This window comes from Miscanthus floridulus, chromosome 11, assembly GCF_019320115.1.
Source record: "Miscanthus floridulus cultivar M001 chromosome 11, ASM1932011v1, whole genome shotgun sequence".
NCBI lineage: Eukaryota > Viridiplantae > Streptophyta > Magnoliopsida > Poales > Poaceae > Miscanthus > Miscanthus floridulus.
The window spans coordinates 88,458,004-88,482,659 of NC_089590.1; the positions used below are offsets into that span (position 1 = coordinate 88,458,004).

At 46.5% G+C, this 24,656-nt stretch overlaps 1 protein-coding gene and 1 pseudogene across 1 annotated transcript; one reads left to right on the plus strand and one right to left on the minus strand.

Annotated features, from left to right (window-relative positions):
- Nucleotides 1-2,339: 2,339 nt before the first annotated feature.
- Nucleotides 2,340-6,268, plus strand: LOC136491520 (receptor-like protein kinase FERONIA; annotated as a pseudogene).
- Nucleotides 6,269-18,554: 12,286 nt separating this feature from the next.
- LOC136491521 (G-type lectin S-receptor-like serine/threonine-protein kinase RKS1) lies at nt 18,555-23,636 on the minus strand. Its single transcript, XM_066487848.1, has 7 exons — nt 21,506-23,636; nt 20,359-20,457; nt 20,093-20,274; nt 19,795-20,005; nt 19,464-19,701; nt 19,207-19,357; nt 18,555-19,122 (listed from the first exon to the last, which is right to left on the minus strand). Exons 1-7 carry the CDS (start codon nt 22,950-22,952, stop codon nt 18,820-18,822), a joined length of 2,631 nt encoding a protein of 876 aa, XP_066343945.1. The 5' UTR covers nt 22,953-23,636; the 3' UTR covers nt 18,555-18,819.
- Nucleotides 23,637-24,656: the final 1,020 nt, after the last annotated feature.

Consider the following 24,656-nt stretch of genomic DNA (forward strand, 5'->3'; position numbering starts at 1 on the left):
ATATAATATTTAATAAATCAAATAAACTTTATGGTACGTAACATTAAGTGTTGTATGACTTAATACCATACAGGATTTTGACTGAACGCTGACTCAGCTTATATGGTTGAAAATTATTCATCGAAATTGAGAAGCTGAGAAAAGAATAAAGGCGTGTCACACGCGCATGCGCCGCCGCCGGCCGGGCCGGGCCATGGTCGTGGGCGGGCCGGGCTGAGGCCGAGGTCGTGGCAGGCAGGCGGCGAGCGGGCGGGCGTGGCCAGTCTTTTGCCACTTAAATCCATATAGGCTGAGGCTGAGGCCGTGGGCGTGGGCGTGGCAGGCGTGGCCAGTGTTTTGCCACTTAAATTCATATAATCACGGGAGTTACTCCCTTGATGGTGGAGGCGAACTGACTGCGTCAGTTACCGTCCCTTCCGCTTCCGCTTCCTGTCTCCTGGGATTCTCCGCTGCCTTCGTCTTCTCTTCCTTGTTCGCTGCCATATATCCTGTCTTCCATCTTCCGAAACCACTTCCGAGAGAACTACATATCAGTAGCCTTCTGACTTCCCTATCCCATGCGCGCGCGGGAGAGCAGGTGCCTCCGGAACCCACGTTCGCCTGAGAATCCTGCACGAGGTGAGCGGCGATTAGGTTTTTGGGGAGCGATCCGCGACTGCTCATCCATCTTCTTCCTACTGAAGATCGCTCTAGGATCCGTCTTCTCCTGAAACATCAAGGCGTCTTCTTCGCGACTTCGAGCAACGCACTATGTCGACTAGTGCGAATGGAGCCTCCGATGCCCTCAGCATGGGACCCTCTGCTGGGTACAGTCTAATCTCTGTGATTACTGTATTTTGTATTCTTACTTTATTAATGAGTATGTCATCTATGCATGCTGTAGTATTCATAAGAAATATACATATGCACATATATGCTGTCACAAACCTGCTGATGTTATATTTCTGGATTAAACTGATAATGAAAATGCGTAAATTTCTAACATTATGCTTATGATAATCCTCTTGGCTGGACTGTTGAGCATAGGCTTAGTATGAGAGATGCATTTGGAAGGGATGACTTTGTTCACTATGAGGATCGTTGGTTTTGGACTTGTGATTATAGAATTGTTGCTTTTGACCCGGAAAGGGATGCTCTTTTCCTCATTGATGAAAAGACAAACAGGGCGTTCGGCTGGTAGGGTCTCAGCTTGTTTCCGCTTGTTTCAGCTTATTCTCTCACAGAATACTATTCAACCATCTAAAATCATGCAAAACCAACCATAATCTGACCAGCCGAACGCCCTTCTTTCGTACAGTGTTAGCACTGGGAAGATAGCTCTCACTGCTGGTATGTGTACTACGTTGCCTGCTACTCGAAGATGCCAGACCTATAATTACTAAAGGCACAACAAGAACGAGTGACTTCATTTCTAGCTGTGACTGTCATCGGCATGAACATTTGTTAAGCCCGTTGTTATTTTGAAAATGGGGAAGCTTCGTCTCTCTCTCTCTCTCTCTGTGTGTGTTGTATGTAGTTGCTATGGTATGTTACTGTACTAACCTGGGAGGCTATGTGACCTGAGAAAAAAAAAAACTTATTCAGATTTCAGTTCATGGCCTTGTGTGCTGAAGTTCTTGGCATCAGAGAAATGGAATTGCAGAGTATGTTTGTTGCCTAATTCGCCACGGTGGCCGTCAATTGGCCAGGTGGAGGTACTACTTCTACAATGGGCATCTATATAACATGGTTTTTTGCTGTGAAAACGATTATGCTCTGCCGGCCTGTCAGTAGGTTCTACTCGTACTGGTCAACAGCGGGTCGATGCTGAAACACCTATGTCAGGCAGTCACAACCTATTTCTCAGTTTTCCTCTGAACTTTGAGATTTCTTCTAGTCTGCAGCGATAGCAAACAAGAAACGCCCCGTACAAAATACGGCAAAATATGCAAGTTCAATAACGATGTATTGCATAGCATGGTTTTTGTAAGAAGCGATCAATCTGCACAGATTTGACAAGAAATGTGCTGTAGGGCTGCAAACCCCTCCAGTTTTCATCAAAAAAATCTGCACAGGTTTGACTGTTTGGGTGATCTTTTTTATTTTTATTTTTTTCCCTTCTTAAGTTCTTATTACTCGGTGGGACCATAAAGCGACGTCCACTTTGCCCACCCTCTAGGCCGCTATGCCCTGTCAAGCGAGATGCCAGGTAGGACCCATTTTTTTCACCACTGCACCATCACGAGCTGACCGGAAACTGGCGGGCTCGTTGGTCGTCGTTGCCCGTTGTCCCGACCTCCTGGCCTCCACTCTTTTCATTTTTCTGCCGTGAACATTTTCCCACTAGCAATCAATTCCCACCCCACCCCGCACAAAGGCACAAAGCCAGCCAGCCAAAGTGCCAAACCCCCAAACCCCATTATATCTAGCACTGCGACTGCGAGCGAAACAATCGCTCAATTCTTCATCGCTTCCCTCATCTTGCCAGTTGCCACCAAATACGCGGCGGCCGCTGCCGCTGGCTCACCCCGCTGGTTCGGCCGCCCTCCCCTCCCTCTCAAGCTTGCAAGAAGGGTCCCTCCTGCCTGCATCTTGGCCAGGTAACTGATTCTACTTCCTTCAGTTCCTCCCTGTTTCCTGCTCTGTTTGGCCGGGCTCTGTGGCGCTGTTCTTGGATTTCAAGGCTTCCTGAAAGTTTCCTTTTTGCCTCCAAATTTGGCCGCAGGATCCCCAAATTTGGGTTATTTGTCTATATCATTCTTGCGGTGCCCGGTTGTTTAGTTCAGAATTTAGATTATTGTTCATACAGTCTCTGCTTAGCAAGGTACATGTTCTTACTAAGGCAAAACGAATTCTAATCCGCGGCCGATAGCGCTAGGCTTATGCACTTTGTATACCTTAACATCTTAATTTATTTCTTTCTCTTTCCCTTATGTTATATAATTTTTTCCTGTTTGTAGAACCCCTAGTTTGTGTTATATTTCTTTTTGAGGTGTCAGACTTTACATATCCACCTTGAGTCAGTTCATCGCTGTCCATCTTATCGACATTCACTAATCCTTTTCTCTCAAAGGAACTACTGAAGTTGGATTTCTTCTCTATTCTTATGGCAGGATCTGCATATGCCTTTTCAGTGAACCAAGACTGCAAGACTGCTCTCCCGACCACCCTGCAATTTGCCAGATTCTTTCTTGCCCAAAGCCCCAAAGAGAAAGGACCAATGTTCTGCTAGCTGGAGATGTTCCTAGAGCCACCTATCTTATCTTATAGCTAAACTGTTGTAAAGAAAGAGAGCCTTGTGAGACACCAACAACCAAATGGCACACCCAACCTTGTCAGCTATCCTCAGATGCCTCACACTGCTATGCATCTTGGCACTTGCCATGGCGGCTGACAACAATACCATCGGCTCTGGCCAGATACGCTTGAATTGTGGAGCACCAAGCCCACCGAGCACAGACGCTGATGGCCGGAGTTGGGACAGCGACACCAATTCCAAGTTCGCTCCTTCACTGAAAGGAATTGCAGCCACTGCCTCATCTCAGGACCCTTCACTACCATCCCCTACGCCTTACATGACTGCTCGCATCTTCACCTCAAACTACACCTATTCCTTTCCTGTTAGTCCTGGCTGCATGTTCGTGCGCCTCTACTTCTATCCTACCAATTACGATGGCAACCATGCTGCTGCAGATGCTTACTTTGGTGTCACAGCAGGCAATCTGACCCTTTTATATGACTTCAATGCCTCCCAAACTGCTGCGGCAGTTACTCCTAGTGTTGCCTTCTTTGTTCGTGAATACTACATAAACGTTACTGAAGGCAGTCTAAACCTCACTTTCTCCCCATCCACACATCACAATGGCTCTTACGCATTCATCAACGGGATCGAAATCGTGCCCACACCTGACCTCTTCACAACACCAATACCAACACTAGCCAATGGGGGAAACCCGGATCCGTTCCCTATTCTTGCTGGAACGGGGTTCCAAACAATGTACCGGCTTAATGTTGGAGGCCAGGCCATCCCACCACAAGGAGATGTTGACTTCTACCGTTCATGGCAAGACGACAGTGCTTACATATATGCTTCTGATTATGGTGTGACTTTTGGGAAAGACAACAATCTTACAATCATGTATACAGCCAATGTACCAAAGTACGCTGCACCAGTTAATGTCTATGCAACTGCTCGCTCTATGGGGCCAAATGCCCAGGTTAACCTGAACCACAATCTTACATGGATTTTACCCGTTGATGCTGGGTTCTACTACCTCCTAAGGTTCCATTTCTGTGAGATCCAGTATCCGATAACAAAGGTGAATCAGAGGTCATTCTTCATCTACATCAACAACCAGACAGCACAACAGGAAATGGATGTCATCGCCTTTAGCGGAGGAATTGGCAAAACAGTGTACACAGACTATGTTACCATCACAACTGGTTCTGGTCAGACGGATTTATGGGTTGCCCTCCACCCAGATCTTACAACGAGACCTGAGTACTTCGATGCGATATTGAACGGTCTGGAGGATCTTCAAGCTGCAGAATTATGGAAACAATAGTCTTAATGGGCTCAACCCTCCCCTTCCATCTTTTGAACCTAATAATGGGAAACCTAGTGGGAGAAACAAAGGTTCTGTGCCGGCAATCATTGGTGGAGCTGTTGGTGGTTTCTGCTGCGCTACTCATTGCCTTTATTGGTGTGTGCATCATCTGCAGAAGAAAGAAGGTAGCAAAGGAATCTGGGAAACCCGATGATGGCCAGTGGACTCCTCTCACTGATGACAGCAAGTCACGGTCCAACACCTCAGGGAAGACAACAACTACAGGGAGCCGTACGTCAACATTGCCATCTAATCTTTGCCGCCACTTCTCATTTGGTGAAATCCAGGCAGCCACCAATAATTTTGATCAAACCTCGCTCCTCGGCAAAGGTGGTTTTGGAAATGTGTACCTTGGAGAGATAGATAAGTGGCACAAGGGTGGCAATCAAGCGTGGTAACCCGACGTCTGAGCAGGGTGTCCACGAGTTCCAGACTGAGATTGAGATGTTGTCGAAGCTCCGTCACCGTCACCTTGTGTCGCTGATTGGTTATTGTGACGATATGAATGAGATGATTCTAGTGTATGACTACATGGCCAATGGGACTCTTAGGGAGCACTTGTACAACACCAAGAAGCCAGCACTCTCCTGGAAGAAGCGGCTTGAAATATGTATCGGTGCCGCTCGGGGACTTGCATTACCTGCACACAGGTGCAAAGCATACCATCATACACAGAGATGTCAAGACCACCAATATTTTGTTGGATGACAAATTGGTTGCTAAGGTTTCTGACTTTGGGCTGTCGAAGACTGGTCCGAATGTCGATAACACTCATGTGAGCACTGTTGTGAAGGGAAGCTTTGGATACCTCGACCCTGAGTACTTCCGACGGCAGCAGCTCACTGAGAAATCTGATGTCTACTCATTTGGAGTCGTGCTGTTTGAGGTCCTCTGTGCACGCCCTGCCCTGAGCCCCTCGCTTCCAAAGGAGCAAGTGAGCCTTGCCGATTGGGCGCTGCACTGCCAGAAGAAAGGCATCCTTGGCCAGATCATCGACCCACATCTGCAAGGCAAAATTTCTCCCCAATGTTTCATGAAGTTCGCGGAGACCGCAGAGAAGTGCGTGGCTGATCACAGCATCGATAGACCATCTATGGCCGATGTCCTCTGGAACCTTGAATTTGCACTCCAGCTGCAGGAGAGCGCGGAGGACAGTAGCAGCATCACCGACGGGACATCTTCAAACACATCGCCACTTATCATCCCCAGGATTCACTCGGATGAACCACAGACAGACACAACCATCACCACATCATCGACTTTGAGCATGGCAGGACGGAGCCTCGCAAGTGTGGAGTCAGATGGGCTGACCCCAAGCAGAGTCTTCTCACAGCTGATGCATCCAGGTGGCAGATGAAAACCGAAAATACAACTGCAGTTAATCTCTTCTGATTTGCTATATGTTTCTAGTCTCATGGTATATATATAACCAACTAGTATAGGTATCCTCTATATAATGATCTTAAACATGTACCTGAGGTATGTTCTCACTTCAAGGCCGATTTGTAATATTTACATATGCAAGTAAGGTGTCAGTGTCACTCTTTGATTTCCTTGATAGTAATCTTCTTTACTCCTAAATGAATTGGGAGACAGAAGGTTCAAAATCGAAACCTGTATTTTCAGTTATACGTTCATGGACCTATATACTTTTTTCTCACCAAGTTTGAGTCCATTGTTTGGCTATGAGACCATAGTAGTCATACATACTTACTGATTGATCTTTCGAAAAAATATATATACTTACTGATCGAGAGCCTACATTCTGATTCCTGCCCACCTTGACCTGTGAGGCATGGCCAGATGAAAGAATCACAACAATACATGACACACAGACACTGCATACCATACATACTGCAATGTTTCACACGCCATCCCAATGATCACAAGGGGCATGCCAGTAAGCGCAAAAGTGATTATATATTGTTAGCGGGAATATGTTACCACACTGATGACACGGTCTTCAGTCAAACAAATTAAACCTACGTGCTCCTCCTTCCAGAATCCAGACAGCCCGCCATACCGGACGGCCTATCCGTTCCGGCACCATTCAGGTGCCAGTCAGTGTCTCCGCTGGACTCATCCGAATTCGTCAAAAAGAAATTCCAGCATACAGGCCCCACAATTGCTGAAAAGTCTAGGTCACCAACCTACGCACAGTACTATGCCATTATTAATTAATTATACATGGTATAAAACAAAACATCAGTCTTCATTTTGATTCTCCTGAAAAGCTGACGTGACCGGCTAACTGTCGATCGAGCCCGTGACACGCCCAAGGCTCCTCCCTGCTGGGGACGGCAATATGGTTACTGTCTCAACCTTAATTCAGTTGCCGCCGCATCTAAATGCTTTTTGACATTTTCAATATTCAACAAAAGTCATACTCATACTCACAAAAAGCCAAAATATCCCGTAGCGACCAATCGGATTGCATGCAGCAGCCGGCAGCCCCGCCCCGCGGCAATCCAAGCTTAGCAGCCAGGTTGTACTTATTCTTCGGCTCTTTGCCGGGGAAAGTAGAGAGAAGTATCGGCCCGGAAAAACCAATTGACAGATGTTAGTGAAAGCAAGCTGTTGTCACCATGACTAAGAATCTACCACTAGCTAACGTGCCAGCAGCTATGTCTCTATTCAGTTCAGGCATGCATTGCCCTGGAGGTCAAAGCACGCGAGGCAGGCTCCATTTGCACCGTACCAAGTCTAGTTCAGTTCATCAGGCATGCATTGCCCTGGAGGCCAAAGCAAGAGGCAGCAGCGAAAGCTACAAACACGAGTCCAGTTGCATCATCGACGACGATTTTTTTTTTTTAAAACAATATTATTTCAATAAAAATAAAATAAAATATGGGCTTGTCGGCCATGCATGCGACGACAACGGAGCTGATAGCCATAAAGACTAATCTTTTTTGAGGGTAATAGCCATAATACTAGTCGGCTAGCTCTCTCATAGCCGATTAGCTCAACTTCTTTATCTTTATTCTTCTTCTTGGAAAATAATGTTCCAATCATATTTAAGTGTTCATTTCTTAATAACATCAATAAAATGACACGTGGAATCCGATGGAGCATTGCCTTTCTTTCTCTCTGAAATTTTAGCTTGTGTTCTTTATTTACAAATTAAAGACAATACTCAGCAGTATGTCTGAAAATTACATGACAAAATAGTACCTTTTGAATCCTAAATTAGAAGATGTTTTTTCGAAAAAAGTTTTGGCATCACTATCAATATTGAGAAATAGCCAAATAGAACGTGTCAATTCTAGTGGTAACCTGACAAATTTTATGACAACGGCCAAGTTCGCTTGTTTTATGAGCCGTACTATTTTAGCGAACGAACAGTGTTTTTCTCTCACAATAAATCAACGAACAGTACTTTCAGTCATAACTTTTCAGCAAAGCGAACAGGGCCAATGACCTAGGGGAGAAAAAGAGTTTGGCGCTTTATCCATCCCTCTTTATAGTGCCGCGGATCCTAAATTCAAAACAAAATATAAAATCCTTGGAGAGCGCTTTGAGTTCGTCCGCCTTTACAACTTCAAGAATTGAGGGATGCCATTTCATCTTTGTCAACTCTTTGAGTCTTTCATGGGACTAATAGCTACGACATATCTTATTAAGATCACATTAGTCCCTAATTTAGATGTCATCAATACACCAAAACTCACATAGGGGGCAAATGCACTTTCAAACTTATAACATATAACGTATTTACAAAAGTTATTAAACGCAAAGGAACGAATAACTTATAGCATATAACTTATACCATAAAAGTTATAGCATATAACTTATACCAAGTTATAACATATAACTTATAACATACTCATAAAAGTTATTAAACGTAAAGGAACCAATTAACTTATAACTTATACCAAAACTTTAAAACACAAAAGTTATGGAACACAATTTATGTACAAAAAAGTTATCAAACATAACTAGTATACATAAAATAATTCTATACAACTTGTATACATAAGTTATTCAATACAATTTGACAACGTTGCCCCAACATTAAAAAGAAAAAATAAATAAAAAAGATAAAACATATGAGAAATAAAAAGAATACAAAAAAATCACATAAAACAAAAACTAAATAGACTGCAGACTCGTTGCAGAAAGCAACACAATAAGTGGGCCCCTTTGGAGGGTAGGATTGGTAAAGTAATTTTGTAGGATTTGGATTTCTTTTGATTTTTTCCTACACTTGCCTTTGGTTCACAGGAAATACAAAGGAAATATTTCATAGGATTGGCTTCCTACGGTTCAAGTTTTCAGTTTGATAGGAAAGTAAACAAGAGCTCGGACTTCATGCAAAGTTTCCTTACGTGAAACCAGACCACTCGCGCGCTCTTTCGGTCTGTTCGCGCAATTTTTTTCGGCCTTGCCATGCTTCTGGAGAGGACTTATCCATCACTCCTTCACACGCACAAGTCAAACCAAAATAACAAGAACGGAGGGAGAGGGGGTCGCTGCCGTCCTCGCAGAGGGAGACGGGGTCGCCCACATCGCTAGCCAAGCGACGCCCTACCGCCGAGATTTTTTTTTAATTTTAACACTTTTTCGAAACTAATTTTAAATCTAACACTGTCGGTTTTTTTTTAAACTAACATTTTTGGCCGCGCCTATTGCCCTGGCGCGGCCAAATGCCTGTTCCGCGCCATGCATGGTAGCGCGGCAGAGGGCTGACGTGGTGGCGACCAGAAGCGCTGACCGCTGACGTGGCAAGGCTCTGCCGCGCCACCGATCTTGGCGCGGCAGTGCTGCGCCCTGATCCGTGGCGCGGCAGAGTCGGGTATAACATCCGCCGTGGCCCGTGTGCCCGAGCAGTCGCCGTTCCCCGAGCAGCGTAGCAAGGCAGCCTGGCCGCCGCGCCCGCCTTCGCCCACGCCTGCCCGCCGCCGAGCACGTCGTCCGCCGCGGCCGCCCACGCCAGCCAGCCCGCCCGCGCCAGCCAGGCAGCCAGGCCGCCGGCCGCCCGGTGCGACCGCCGCGCCCGCACGCCGGCGCGCCTCCCCCTCCGGCCAGAACCTCCGGTCACGCACGGCGGCTGCCCGCCAAGGCCTGCGCCCGCGCTTCCCGGCCCGGTCTTGCGCGCTGCAGTGAGGTACTCCACTAATATAGTTAGCACAGTTAATAAAGTTAGTAAAATTATTAAAGTATAGTTAGTATAGTTAGTAAAGTTAGTTAGTTTAGTTAGTATACGTAATATAATAAGTTAGTATAGATAATAAAGTTAGGTAGTTTAGTTAGTACAGTTATTGACTCTAGTTGTACATTGGATTTAGTCTAATTAGTTGTTGTAGTTAGCCTTGTATAGATGTTAATATTTGATTAGTTAGTATAGTTATAGTTAGAAAATGTATTAATATTAGTGTGGACATTACGTACGATGATTTCGACGACTTGATGAAGTTTCTTGAAATGCTTTTGCAGATGGATTGTTGTGTTAGAGTTTTGTACGGAGGAAGTGTTAGGAGAGAAGATGGTATGTTTGAGGATATGGAAGAAGGATTGAAATGGTTTGATGAACCTCCTAGCTTCAACGACCTTTGTGTCCATTTGAATACAAAGTTTGGCGGTGATTTCACACTGAAGAGGAGGTTTGGTACTGGGAAGACTAGGGCACACTATGTTATCATGCCCTTGCGCGACCCTGCTCACTGGTCCCGCTACACTAGAGTTCTCCAAGGTTCCAATGTGCCCATGGCTGAGGTGGTGGTGGAGAATGGGTATAGGATGCATGGTGTTCAGGACGGCCCGTCCATTGATGGTTTTGGAGGCAATGAACAAGAATTAGGGGTCGAAGGGAAAGCAACTCAGGATAACATGGATTTGGACGGTCAGTTGATGCAGGAGCAGTTTCATTCAACTGCAGTAGGCTGTATAAGCAATGACTTCGATGTGAATGAGTTCGAACGGGAAGAGGAGGAGGAGCAGGAGGAGGACAGGATCGATGATGTAGTTAGTAGTGATTCAGATGATTCTGATGATGACCAAGGAGATACAGATGCTATGGCAACACCGGCTGATGCCATGCCAGTACCGGTTCATACTGTGCCATTACCAGTACCAACTGAGGTTTTGCAAGGTGTCCATGCTCAGGGTAGACTAGTCACAGATTTGGCTACAGATGATACCCCCTATGATTCATGGGCCAGAATTAGCTAAGCGCAGCAGTATGTTCCACCACCACCTTACACAACGACTGAGCTTGAGCAACTAAGGTCCAAGAACGTACCTTTCAAAGGCGTTCCAAACTATAGGGATGTCAGCATGATGGATATGGTAGTTTGTGATACCGGTCTCCAGCTGTGTAGGAATTCATTGTATAACCATGAGAAAGAAATCCTTAGGAAGGGGATGATATTCAACACAATATCAGAGATGAAACTCTTCCTTCAGGACTATGCTGTGTACCACCATAGACCGTACACCGTCACTCATTCTGACCAGGAGTTGAGGTACCACTTGATATGCAAAAACGGTTATCTGTGGAGGTTAAATGCACAAAGGAGATAGAGTGATGGCAAGTGGAGGATAACTAAAGTTGTTGAACCCCACACTTGCCTAGACAATAGGGGGAAGGAAAATCATCAGTAGCTCACTGCACGTTACCTTGCCCATCGTATATTGGGGCTCGTTGATGACAATAACGACATCTCGGTGTCTTCTTTACAACAGTCCATATCTAGATTCGTTAGGTACGATGTGACGTACGAAAAGGCTTGGCGTGCTAAGCAAATTGCTCTGGCGATTCGATGGGGGTACTTGGGAGGAAGCGTACAACAGGGTGCCCCACATCTTATGTGCAATGCATTATTACAACCCTGACTTGAAATGGTTTGTGGACACCGGAGGGATGTTTTTTTGGGACCCATTGAGGCATGTCCTCTATCGTGTGTTCTGATTGTTCGCGCAAACGGAACATGCATTCCAGTTTTGTCGGCCAGTCGTACTTGTTGATGGCACTTTCCTGACAGGAAAGTACATGGCCACCTTGATGATGGCTGCTGCTGTTGATCCTGAGGACCAGATAGTACCCGTGGCTTTTGCTTTGGCAGAGGGAGAGAACAATGAATCGTGGTCATGATTCATGCGGCTTCTATGTGTGCAAGTGCTTGGCCCAACTCGCACTATATGTTTGATCTCCGACCGTCACATAGGGCTTCTTAATGCTGCAGCTGAGCATATAGATGGGTTCCCGCCTCTAGTACATAGATGATGCATGAGACACTTTGCCGCTAATTTCTAGCGGCGTCAGCGGAAGCAGGAGGTATGTGACAAGGTAAAGGCTCTATGTTGTGTACGTACAGAGCACCAGTTCAAGGAGACAAAGAGAGAACTAGACAAGATGGTAAATGCAGCGGGAAAGGCCTGGTTAGAGGCGCAGATGGAACAGAAGGCTCAGTGAGCATTAGCATATGACGAGGGGGGTTTTAGGTATGGCATCATGACCACTAACTCCTCGGAGTCCTTCAACCGTGTATTCACCGGAGTTCGATCGTTGCCTGTGTCTAGAATTGTTAAGTTCTCCTTTCATAAGTGCAACGAATATTTTGTGAAGATGTGGAAACTTGCGCAGAGGAATATAGCTGAGCAGGGGGCGTTTTGGAAAGGCCAGAGCTAAACATTTGAAGGAGGCCGAGGAATTAGCCAAGCAGCACACCGCCGAGCCGTATGGACCCCGCCGCCATATCTTTAGTGTACGGGGCAAGGGTGGCACAAGCTTGGGCGACAAACGTTATGGTGGACGAAACTACCAAGTTGATCTTGAAAAGGTAGAGTGCAGTTGCAACATCCCTCAGATCATGCATGCCCCTTGGTCTTATATGATCACGACCTACAGGGTTCGCGGGTACAACTATGAGGATCTACCATATATGTCACCCTTGTATCTCCGTTCGAACACCATTAGTATTTGGGAGATAAGCTTCGAGCCATACCTTGACCCAACATAGTGGCCACCTTATAATGGTTATGACTACGTGCCGCATCCAGATCTAATGAAGGTAGGGAAGGGTAGGAGGAAGAAGTGACTAAAGGGGGACATGGACGCCATGAGAGGGTATGGCGAAGACATGTATGGCGGGGGAGACTTCAACGAGACCCGTGGCAGGAATCTTTGCTCTGTTTGCAAACAATCTGGCCATAAGGCTAGCCGGCATAGAAGACAGTAGGTGATTTTATATTGTGTTCGTATTGCATAACAAGTAGTTCAAATTTTGTAATGCTACATAATGTTAATCTGAAAATTGTTAATTTGAATACTCTAACCCTTTGTTTATCATTTTGTAACAGGATGGCCCCTCCCACGCCGCAGCAGCTGTACCCCCTTCTTGATGTGGAGTACGACGACCCCCTTCTTCTACTGGACGACGAGGTTTCCAAGAGGCGTTCAAGGGATCCTTACATTCGTGGGGCAGTTCATTACGTCGAACTTATGTCGAACGAATATTGTCGTCGAAAACTTGTAGACTTATAAACCAATGAAAATGTTGTGTGGCAACTTGTCGTCCATTTATTTGCTTTATGTTCATTTTATACAGCACTTGTTGTTTTATATAGCACCGACAACAACTCAATTGTAGCTGGCCGTTGTCTGTCCGCGTCACTGCCGCGCCGTGGTCTATGGCAGGGCACTGACGCGTCATGTACTATGGCGCGGCACAGACGCGTCGTGGGCTCTGGCGTGACAGAACCATGCCTATGACGCACCAGAACCTAGGCTATGGCGCGGCAAATGATTACGTTCGTTTTAGAAACGCATGATACAAATAGATGTGATCACTTAAGATCGATCATGGGTAATCCGAGTACATGATACATGGGTACAATACATCAGTAGTTCAAATGGAATATAAGATAACACAATAGAATTTTTACTACATAGCTACATTAATCATTAATAAAGCATGGAACTAACAGACGGCGCAATAAAAAACCCTCAGTCAGAAAAAACCCTCAGTCAGAAACATACTGAGTAAGTAACTCATCGTCCGAGTACCAATCCTCAACCACAACCCTGTTGCTGTGGCTAGGGTCACCTGCATTGCTCTGATCTGCCTTTCTCCTATAGTAAGCGGCCTCCGCTTCATCTGTAGCCTCTGCGGCCTGAGTGAAGAACGCGTCATCATCCTCCTCCGCCTACAAGCTCGCCTCTGCTAGAGCGATGAGCTCGCTCAGTCTGGTAGTGTCGTCCTCAGCCTCCTCCGCCTGCAAGCCCGCCTCTGCTAGAGCGATGAGCTCGCTCAGTCTAGCAGTGTCATCTTCAGCATCATCCGTCTGCAAGCCTGTCTCTGCTAGAGCGATGAGCTCGCTGAGTCTGGCAGTGTCGTCCTCATCCTCGCCCCCCTCATCAGACAACACAATCGGTGATTCAACGGTGCGACCAGCTCGCTTTCTGTGCTTATCTAGCTTCTTTTTCTCGTACCTTGCACGAGCCACCTTTGTAGTATGGTTCTCACTGCATCCAATCCCTTCATGTATAAAATGCAATCAGTTAGCAACGCGATTATATTACATTTAAAATCAGGCAACGAAAAAAAGGCTCTTAAGCACTCACTAGCACATAATGAAATAACATGCTCGTTCAAGACCTGCATCTGTACTCTTGTCTCCTCCCTTGCCTCCTTCCTTGCCCTCTCCTCCTCTAATGTCATCCGTCTCTCCAATCCCCATTTGACAAGCCCAACGTTGATCGAGTTACAAATACCGCGCTGTTTAGCAAACTCACGCATCTTGTCTTTGTGATGTTTAACGAAAAGGTTGACGTAGTCAGGTCCATATCCCCTCTTCCATGCAATTACTTGCTTCCCCTTTAGTTCATCCAAGAACTTAGCTTGACCATCATAACATTCCCACTTGCATTTCCTTGTGCTCTGTTCAAACGATATATTATATCATATATGCCTTAGCAAAAGAAACAAAATACAATTTCATGATTACCACAAAAATAACCAACCCCATCATAGTCAATCATATGGCCGCAATAATGGCCTATTTCAAGCTCTGAAGGGACTAGACCATAATTGGATTTAACACCACATTCGCACTTGACTGGTGGTGCTTTGTAAATTAACCTTTCTTTCTTCTTTTGTTTTGCTTTTGGAGGTTCTTTGGGCCATTTGTTCTTAGGACCATACAACCACTCCTTGAAATGACACTTCGCCATTGAATACACCTAAATAACGTGACATTAGTACATGACACATATAGCTCAACATTTCAACAAATACACTTTGCACTTAATTCATGCTTGTTTGGACACACAAACTTCAACGTATTGTCAGGGTTTATCACGGCTCGGTCTCTGCAATGGCACAGAGGAGGTTCCTCGAGTCGTCTAACTGCGGCTAAGTGCTTCTCCTTAGCCGTCATTAGAGGGGGGTTAGGGGGAGGTAGAACCCACCGCTCGAAGTGCTCTCGTGGATGTCGCCCTCTCCACCAATCGTCGAAAAGGAGGTACCTGGGGTCAAACTTGTCTGCACCGTCGATCCACTGAAAGAAAAAGCACCTCTCATGGTCCTACACAACAAAAATTCAACAAAATATTAGTAATCTAGTAATACAAATGAAGAAGAAAAAGATAGTGGAAACAATTACTTACATTAAAACGACTGCACGTGTAGAAGCAACGAGCCGCTGTGCCCGGATGTCTCGATTGAAACATGTCGGCCGGACGACCACTGTCGCAATTAGGGACATGGAGTTCAGGAGGGACGGGGGCATCTTTGCTAGACTCGTCGGGGTACATTTCTCTAGGACGACCCCGTTTTCGCCAGAACTGCTCCCGAAACATGTCTTCCATCTAATAAAACGGTTCAAATTAAACATCAATCAAAACAACATAAATTAATGTAAAATGTAATCATTTGCAATGCAACTAAAATATTATAAACAACAATTATAGCAACAAAAATATACATGGCAAACATACTTCTAACTAAATAATTAACCTTAACATTGACAAAATCAAACTAATATCTTCACCATAGTTCCTAAACATAATTTTTCTACTAACCTTAACTCCCATTCATAATATCCTATCCACCATTCAAACGAAAATAAAATATGCGTCATTACCTTGAACGAGGATGAGGAGAGAGTGAGGCAGCCGGAGAATGGAAGGGAAGGGAGGGAGGTGGCAATGGAGGGCCGGGCTGCCGCCGTTCGTGGCGCGGCGGCCGGCGTGCTTGGCGACGGGCAGGCGCGGGAGCGACGCCTAGGCGACCTTGCTGCTAGGGCAGCGGGACTGGCCACGGGGTTATACCCGGCTCTGCCGCGCCACGGATCAGGGCGCGGCACTGCCGCGCCAAGATCGGTGGCGCGGCAGAGCCTTGCCACGTCAGCGGTCAGCGCTTCTGGTCGCCGCCACGTCAGCCCTCTGCCGCGCCGCCATACATGGCGCGGCATAGGCATTTGGCTGCGCCAGGACAATAGGCGCGGCCAAAAGTGTTAGTTTAAAAAAACGACTATGTTAGATTTAAAATTAGTTTCAAAAAAATATTAAAATTAAAAAAAAATCGCCGCCGACCGCATGACGTCCGCCCGCCGGCTGGACGACGCGAGCCTCCTCAACGCTGGCAACCCTCCCTACGCCGGCCACACACGACGTCGGCTCCATCCCAGCAGCGGCACCCTCCCGAATCCACATCGTCAATCACGGATCCACACCTGCAAGTTATCTGTAAGCTTCTTGTGTATCTTCCACACACTTTCTTTTTCCCATCTGAGCCACGTGCACTTCTCTTTTTTTTCCAATCTAGAGAATGTATATTCTATCTTTGATTTGGGAAACGATGCCGTGCCGAGGTACTACTCAACTCATATGCTTGATGGTGCTGACGATGACTGAGCATATTTGGGGAGGAGCTAGCTAGCTGTACGTCAAGAAGGTTTTGTTGCAATGCTTTGTAACTGAGCCGAGCAGATTTGGGGATGAACTAGTTCTTGGTCTCTTCGGGATGCAAATGAGAAGGTTGTGTTTGCATGCTGCTGCATATATGTATAAGCACATGTAACGGCAAGTTTTCTGCTGTGAATGCAATGGCTAGCCAAAGAGCTTCTCAAATGTGTACGGTCTAGCTTCTCAAACGTGTTTAGAATTCCCGTGTTTTTCCAGTGGTGCTGCCAAAGAGCTCCTTATCTACTTTCCTGGGTTTTTGAAACCTATAGGATTGGAGGAACCTAGCACATCAATTCCTATGTTTTCCTATCCCTGCATGTTTCCTATCCTGTTATTCAAAGGAGGCCTATTAACGGCACTCTTAGTATAGAAACCAGCATAGTTTCTATGAAAATTAATTGTACTGCCTAAGCGTTTTATTGATGTGACAACATAGTTATTGAAAAGAGAGAATAAAAATCATAGAAACCATGTCTAAGTTAGAAACCATGTCTACACGAGAACCAAGACATGAAGGGATGTGATTGGTAGAGAATGGAGAGAGAATGTATATGATTGGATAAAACATTATTTTATAGAAACTATGCATTGGGACCATGGTTTTTATACGTAGTGTCTATAGAAATTAATAGATATACTAAATGTAGTTTGTAGCATTGGACTGCCCTATGGGGTGTACGGACGCGCGGCTTAGGATCAGCCTGTGGTCGGACGCGTGGCGCGGTTGGAGGTGTTCGCTCGTTTCCAACAAGTGAGCGTTCATTCAATTGGAATTGGGGCGCGGACAGCCCCAGGCGCGTGTGCCCTGTTCGTTTGGCTGATAAGCCATGGCTAAAAGTACCGTTGACTGGTTTGTTGTGAGAGAAAAATACTGTTTATTGACTGAAAAGTACGGTTTATAAGCCAAGCGAATAGGGCAGTGACTCACTGTCACTGTTCCACATGCCAGTGCATGCATCTGACCGAGCCTGTACCCTGATGATGTCATGCTGACACAAATAAAAAACAAAATATTTTTTAATGGCTATAACTTTTAAATGGTGTATCCGTTTTTAATTCCGTCTACACTAGTGTGTTCTACGTGACAAGACGAACAAAACTAGACCTCACTTACATATGTTTCGAAGAATTTTATTTTAGTAGCAATTTATGCGTAAAGATGTGCTAGGAGATTTATCAAAAAAATTGCTACCATGTAATATTAAAGTTGCTACTCCAAAAATACATTAAAGTTATTATACAATTAACTCAAATCTGTTCCTCCTTTCCGCTTGAATCTGTTGACAGCCACCCCAACTCCATCGATCCAAATCTGCTCCTCCTCTCCGCCGATTTGCTCCATCCCCCGCGGATCGGCCGCTCCTCTCCGCACTAAAACACATGAATGCAAAAACTGAAAAACTAAACTAAAGTAACTGAAATTACAAACTAAAATTAAAAAATAAAATTGCAAACTAAAATTATAAACTGAAATTGCAAGAAGATTTATGTGTAATACGTGCTAGGAGATTTATCAAAGGAGTTACTACCTTATAATACTAAAGCTGCCACTCAAAAATATGAATGGAAGCCCGCTGCTGGTAGAACATGGTGTGGCAGCGGAGGGAGGGGTCGACGATTTGAAGACGAGGAGCACACCCAGGCACCGCGACCTGCCAAAGCAAGCAAGCACGCCGGGCTCCTGCTCACCCTAGGAGTGTGCGCCGCTGCTATTAAGGGTGCGGATGTGGCACCGCTCGACGGAGAGCCACGCGGCCTCAGCCGCGCGTGCACTCCGGCGATGGGAGCCGCACCGGCGCCAACTGCTATGCCTTGCCGTGTGCCTGACCGGAGTCGCCGCAAGCTGCGCCGCCCTCATCACGCACGGACTCGTCACTGCGCTGCCAAAACGAAACGAAAGGGGGAAGATGCTTGGCTGTAAGGAAAGGTCGCAGCATTGATGGGGGGAGGGGGGGGTTTTGCTGGACCGGCCCGTCGCGGCCAAGAGTCGGTCACTGTAATAGGAGCGCGATCGGTCGCTTAATTGACTTTGCAAATACAGAAGGGGCGCATAGAGAGAAGATCATTACAATCAAACAAATAAGCAAAACTAGGTTTCAAAAAAAAAAACAAATAAGCAAAACTATTTACAAAAATCATTTAGGGTAAAATTACCAAAATCCTCTAATGAAAAAGTTAACCATGCCATTTGCGTGGACAACCTAGCTTGCTAGTTTATTCATACAGTTGAAGCAAAGGCTTGTTGTTGCAAATCATTGAAAATCACTTATTCCGAGATCTTAAGTTTTCAGAATAATAACTTGAAGCGCAATTTGCAAAGAACACCATCTAACGGCCCTCTAGTGCCGTGAGGCTCATGTCATTCACGGACGATACCCTGTTGTTGTTAGCTCCTCCAGGTTTGGCATCTCTGTGCGCAAAATACACGGGCTGCGTTGGTATTGGGAGCGGCGTGGTTTTGTTCTCCAGCATGAACACAACTGCTGACATAAGTGGCCTACAGTTTGGACTATCTTGAACACACAAAAGTCCTATATGGATGCATCGTGAAATTTCATCGAGAGGACAATTCTCTTTAACAGATGAGTCCACCAAATCTTCTATCTTGCCATCCTTCCATAGGTTCCATGCCTGAACAGAGATGAAATCTTTTCTTAGCTAATATATTTTGGTGGACCATAAGGTACTGGATTGGGCGCATCCCTCAATACTTACCTGGACTATAAGGTTAGGAAAGTCCATCAGAAGATGTGGTGAGCTGATCTTTATTCCACTCACAATCTCCAATAGCAGAACACCGAAGCTATAGGTGTCTGACTTGACCGAAAATGCACCTTCCATTGCATATTCAGGTGACATATAGCCACTGTACAGAGATTCACTAGTTATTTAGGATAGGGCGATCTGAAGTCCTAAACAAGTGCTAGCATATAAATTCCATCTGAAGAATTGACAGCGTGCGAGTTACTTACTAGGTCCCAACAACCCGGTTTGTATTTGCTTGATGTTGGTCGCCGCTGAATATTCTAGCCATGCCAAAATCTGATATCTTAGGGATCATCTCAGTGTCCAACAAAATGTTGCTTGCTTTGAGATCTCTATGGATTATAGTTAACCTGGAGTCCTGATGGAGATACATAATTCCTCGTGCTATCCCCTTGATTATCTTGAACCTTGTCGGCCATAGAAGCATTGATTTTCTTGCAGTGTCTAGTAAGAACAATGCATCAGGCATATCAGAAGGCAGATGTGCATACTAATTGGGTTTGATCAACAGTACCAAAATTTTAAATCTGCATGTACCAAAGACGAAGTAATCCAAGCTTTTATTGGGCATGTATTCATAGACCAATAGCTTCTCATCTTCGTGAATACAACAACCAAGAAGCCTAACTAGATTCCTGTGCTGCAATTTTGCAATCAAGACTACTTCATTTCTAAATTCCTCGGTGCCTTGCCCAGAACTCTTGCTAAGTCTCTTGATGGCTACTTCATTGGTACCTTCCAACATTCCCTACATGATTTCGTCGGCCAAAATTATACTGTTTAACTAGTAGTGTGGAGTAATTGTTCAAGGTAGAAAACCGTTTTGCTATAATACCTTGTAAACTTTGCCAAAACCTCCCTTTCCAAGCATATTGGTGTCTGAGAAATTGTCTGTTGCCACAACAATGTCTTCGAAGTCAATAAATGGAAACTCTATATTCTTGTCCCCAGCTTGGTCTGTAGACCTCAAATATTGTAACATGTGTCTCTTCTGGACTTTCTTCTTTTGCCGTGTTCCTGCCAGGAGAAATAACAATGGGCTCACCCTCGTCAACACTTACACAACAACTTTCGTCTTGCAATAAATGACTCCGTTTTTACCTCTACGTTTGTACGTCAAGACAAGCGTTGTGAATGTGATTAGCAGCACCAATGCTGTAACTGGGAGCAAAATCTTCACCAAATTTCTCTTCTTTTGAACTGCAAACAGGAGCGTATATATGCGTTAGAATTTATGGCATTGAGTATAAATAACTTACGTTTAAAAAAAGTATATATAACTTCCAATTGTTTTACTTTATTTGCTTGCATACAATACTGTGACACATCTGTGATTATGTGAACACTCCCACTAATCTGTCAATAACCTGAGCCTGAACTACTATGTCATGTAAATCTTGTTGGCCCTGGATCTCCGGCACGGGTGAGCCGACCACTCACCAGCGTTGCCGACCACACACTATGGCTAGAGGTAGAAGAAGGGAGGGAGAACAGAGCACACACACCTAGCACAAGCACCAGCGTTGGCCGGAGCTCTGCAAAGGAGATGGCAAAACTGAACTCTCTTTACTGAGTTGCAGTGGGAAACTATATATACAACTCTACCCATCTAATCCTAGTACACAGACATATCAGGCTGCCGTGCTGCTACAGTGACTAAATGTGACAGCAGGGCTGACTTCGGCGCCTGCCCCCTGCCGCGCGTTCACACAGGGGAGCAACAGGTTACTTAACAAATCTTAAAACTTCATTTGGAGATTGGAGTAATAGGGCATCGTTGCATCAATGGTTCATTCAGATTAAACATATTGCTTTCGAAGGGGGGGTGGGGGGGGGGGGGATAACTATAATTTAGATGTCGATCCATTGGAATTGATTCAAATACCTGCCTACCCAAACAAGCAATCAGTAATGTTGATGTGAAATTGAAGGACTTGAAACCGGACCCTCCTCCCTCCTCCTCACACTAGTGAGCATTGATGGGTAATGGGCCTAATGCCTTCTTTGGCTACAGACCGATCCACATATGATCCACATAACCATGTGGATTGGTGTGCAGCCAAATAAGCTCATATTGTGAAAAGCTGAGGCTGCAGTATATATGCTCATGTTTATTTACAGATGCAAATTGCTTAAGTTTGAATTTTGCATCTGTGAAAAATGGCATCAATAATCCTTAAAAAAAAATGGCATCAATATTGCAAATGGATTTCATCAATTTTAGAGTGGGCGGCAGTGCATTGCATACCATGGGATACGGCGGCAAGCCGGATGTACAGGTCCTGACTAAAGCTGGGAACTTTTCCCGTATCGACGAGATCCCCAGTCCATACCAGGCACCTCGACGTGTAAATCAAAGTCCCGGCAGTGCTCGTGTTGACATAAGCATACGCCTTGCAGGAGCAGTTTGTGCTGCACTCGGTCACGCACTGGTCGAAGCTTGTGTTGTCGACATGCATGAAGCCTTGGGGAGCCTTCATCCCAGACAAAGTCACAAAGCGATCCTCCATTCCGCACACCAACGCCTCGTTTCTCCTGCATCCTCTGGAGACGTCATGGCCGTCGATGGGCTCGAACCCATCGAGGCATCGACAACTCGGCACAGACTCTGTATTGTCGCAGTAGCCGAAAGGGCCGCACGCCGCGTAGAGTTCACAGCCAGAGCTTGGGTGCTCAAAACCGGCTGTCCACGACGATGTGTCGTTATTCCAGGTCAGGAGCCTGAACTTGCCTGTGTAATCAAGCGAAAGACGCGTGTATGCCGGTGTGTCGCCGGAGACTGTGTACATGAAGTAGAGCCCATCTTCGTTTATCCTCGACACGGACACGATGACAGTGGTAGTAGCATAGCTAACACTACCACCGAACGCCGAGACGTCGTCGAAGAAATTGTTGCGGTAGTAGAGTCTGGTCCCATGCCAAACAAAGATCTGGAGGTTTGAGCTGGGATCCATGCTAAGGGAGAAGTCCCCAGTGGACGGGTCAGCAGGGCCCTTCGAAGCAAACAGGCGCGTCACCACATGTCCCTGGTAGCTGAACAAAACCCTCATCGTTGGAAGGATTGTGTCGGTTGGGTGGTCGAAGCTTTGCCACATGGCGGTGCCGTTCGCCGATCGGAGGACAAAGTTTCCAGAGCTGAGTAGCACCGCGATAACTCCGGCGCCTCCGGTGGCCGTCGTCCACAGAGGACGGCCTGTAGTAGAGTCCGACAGCGCGAGCTCTTGGTTGTCGGTGATGGCGAGCTTGGCCGCTGACGGAGTGGTGTTGGTGATTGGGCTGTCACGGTTGGCGACCCACACAAGGGTACGATCAGGGATGTTGTGGTACCAGATTCCGATGTACAGGCTCTCGTTGGAGTTGGTCGGGGAGAAGAAGCCAAGCGCAAAGACCCCGTCCTTGGAGATGAGCATGTCTCCAGGGGAGAGTGGCTTTGCTTGTGTGAACTGGTCATCCGATTCGCAGGGTGAACTCAAGAGTAGGAGGATGAAAACTTGAAGGTGGACCTTCTCCATTATTAGGCCCTTCTTCTCCATGTTGATCTCTTGTCCCTGTGGCTGTAGAAGAAACTGAAAGCTATGGATAGAACAGGTGTATTGTGTTGGGAGCGTAGCTCTCATGATCTCATCACATTGAAGAGCACCAGGAGTAATGGACAGCAGTAATTCAGAGTTCAGACAGTAACGTACTGTATTCATGAGTAGAGTAGTCACGACTCATGAGTCATGATAGCGAAGCGAGGACTAGCTGACAGTGCAGTCCTGCGGGTTAGTTTCACAGGCCGATTTCCCGTGTAGCGGTGGCCGCGCACGGGCAGCTCGCGGTCTCCGACGACTTTGTCGGTCACGTCGCCTACCACGCCACGCTGAATAATGGCTGAGAACACATGCTAAGCAACGTCTGGACAGCTTAGCATGTGTTTGGCTGCCGGGACAACGAAGGACGGGGCGAGCCCTTTTCAAAGTGTTTGGTTCCGGGGCGAGGAGGGTCGGGACCCGTTCCCTACAATCGAGGGGACGAGTTCGTCCTCGTTGGCGGCGTCCCTCGTCCGTCTGTGTCCACGAGCGAAGCGGATGAAGGCGCAGAGACCAGGACGAGCAGATGGAACGCACCTCGATAGCTGGCGGCGTGGAGATTGCGACGGCTTGACCGGAGCCCCTCCCAGCGACGCGGGACGATGTGGAATGCGCGGCAGCCGTGAGCTCATGGCAATGGATCTCGCGGCGACCGAGCTCCTGGCAAGCGGCGCCAGCAGCGCAACCTGGTGAGGGAGGCGCGGCCCCCTGCTAAGGAAGCGCTGGGCGGCCGGCGCGTCGTGAGCGGTGCAGGCGGCGCTGCGTCGGGAGGGGCAACGAAACGGGAGTTACCGAGCGGGCGGCGGCGCACCGTGAGAGTCCGTGAGAAGATAAGGCCGTAAGGGGAAAAAAAGATAATTATAGTACGCATAGAGGATGACATGTGGGCCCATAAACGAAAGTTACTTTTGAAGTTGACGAATGCAAGCACAAGTGCTCTCGTCCCATACCTTGGGTATCTCTTCGACCGAACTGAGAACTAAGATAATCTATCTCCTCAATCAGACATAAAATTAGCGGTAATGCTAGGGCATGTTCGGCAGGACTGAAAAATAAGTCAAAATACTGTTCTGGCTGATTGATGTGAGGGAAAAATATTGTTCTGTCTGAAAACACTGTGTAGATGAACAATGTTTCCGTGAGTTGGCTGGCCAGCCCAGCCCCAGCCGGCCAGCCAGCCAAACACTCCCCTAGTCTCCATCCTATCTAGACACCACGCCTCACTCTGCCCGCTGTTGCGGCCTTCTTCCACCGCGCGCCTTACCCTGTGCCACACACTCGCTTGCTTCTTGCTCCTGCCCGTCACGCGCCCCACCTGCACCTCGCTCTTTGCTTCGGCCGTGCGCTGCACCGTCCGCTCATGGCCGGTGTGCTGGTGGTGGTGTTCGCGCGCCGCCGCTCACTGCTGGATCCCTCCCCGACGACAGAAATCGACCGGTCCTGGCCTTCCCCACCTCTTTGTTTAAAATGTATGTTTCAAGTGTTTCAGATGTTTCAGAGGTATGCTGCAACTATTACATGTAGATGTTGCACATGTTGCATATTGTGCAAGTGTTTTTAGAGGTATGTTGCAAGCGTTTGTTCAAAATGTTTTATCTGTTTCAGACGTATGTTGCAGCAAGTGTTTTATTTGGATGTTGCATATGTTTCGCACACATGTTGCAAGTGTTTTATCTAGATGTTACATATGTTTCACACATATGACATATGTTGCAAGAGTTTGTTTCGAATGTTTCATCTATGTTACACGTATGTTGCATCTAAGCGTTTCACGTTGCAAGTGTTTTATGAGGGCACAATGAGTGATAGGCGCACGAGCCGGACGCT

Coding starts and splice junctions, on each gene's coding strand:
- LOC136491521 (XM_066487848.1), bottom strand. CDS start 22,952: ATGAATACAGTACGTTACTGTCTGAACTCTGAATTACTGCTGTCCATT. Junction 19,358..19,463: donor AACCGGGTTGTTGGGACCTA/GTAAGTAACTCG, acceptor ATCTCTGTACAG/TGGCTATATGTCACCTGAAT. Junction 19,123..19,206: donor TTCCTAACCTTATAGTCCAG/GTAAGTATTGAG, acceptor ATCTCTGTTCAG/GCATGGAACCTATGGAAGGA.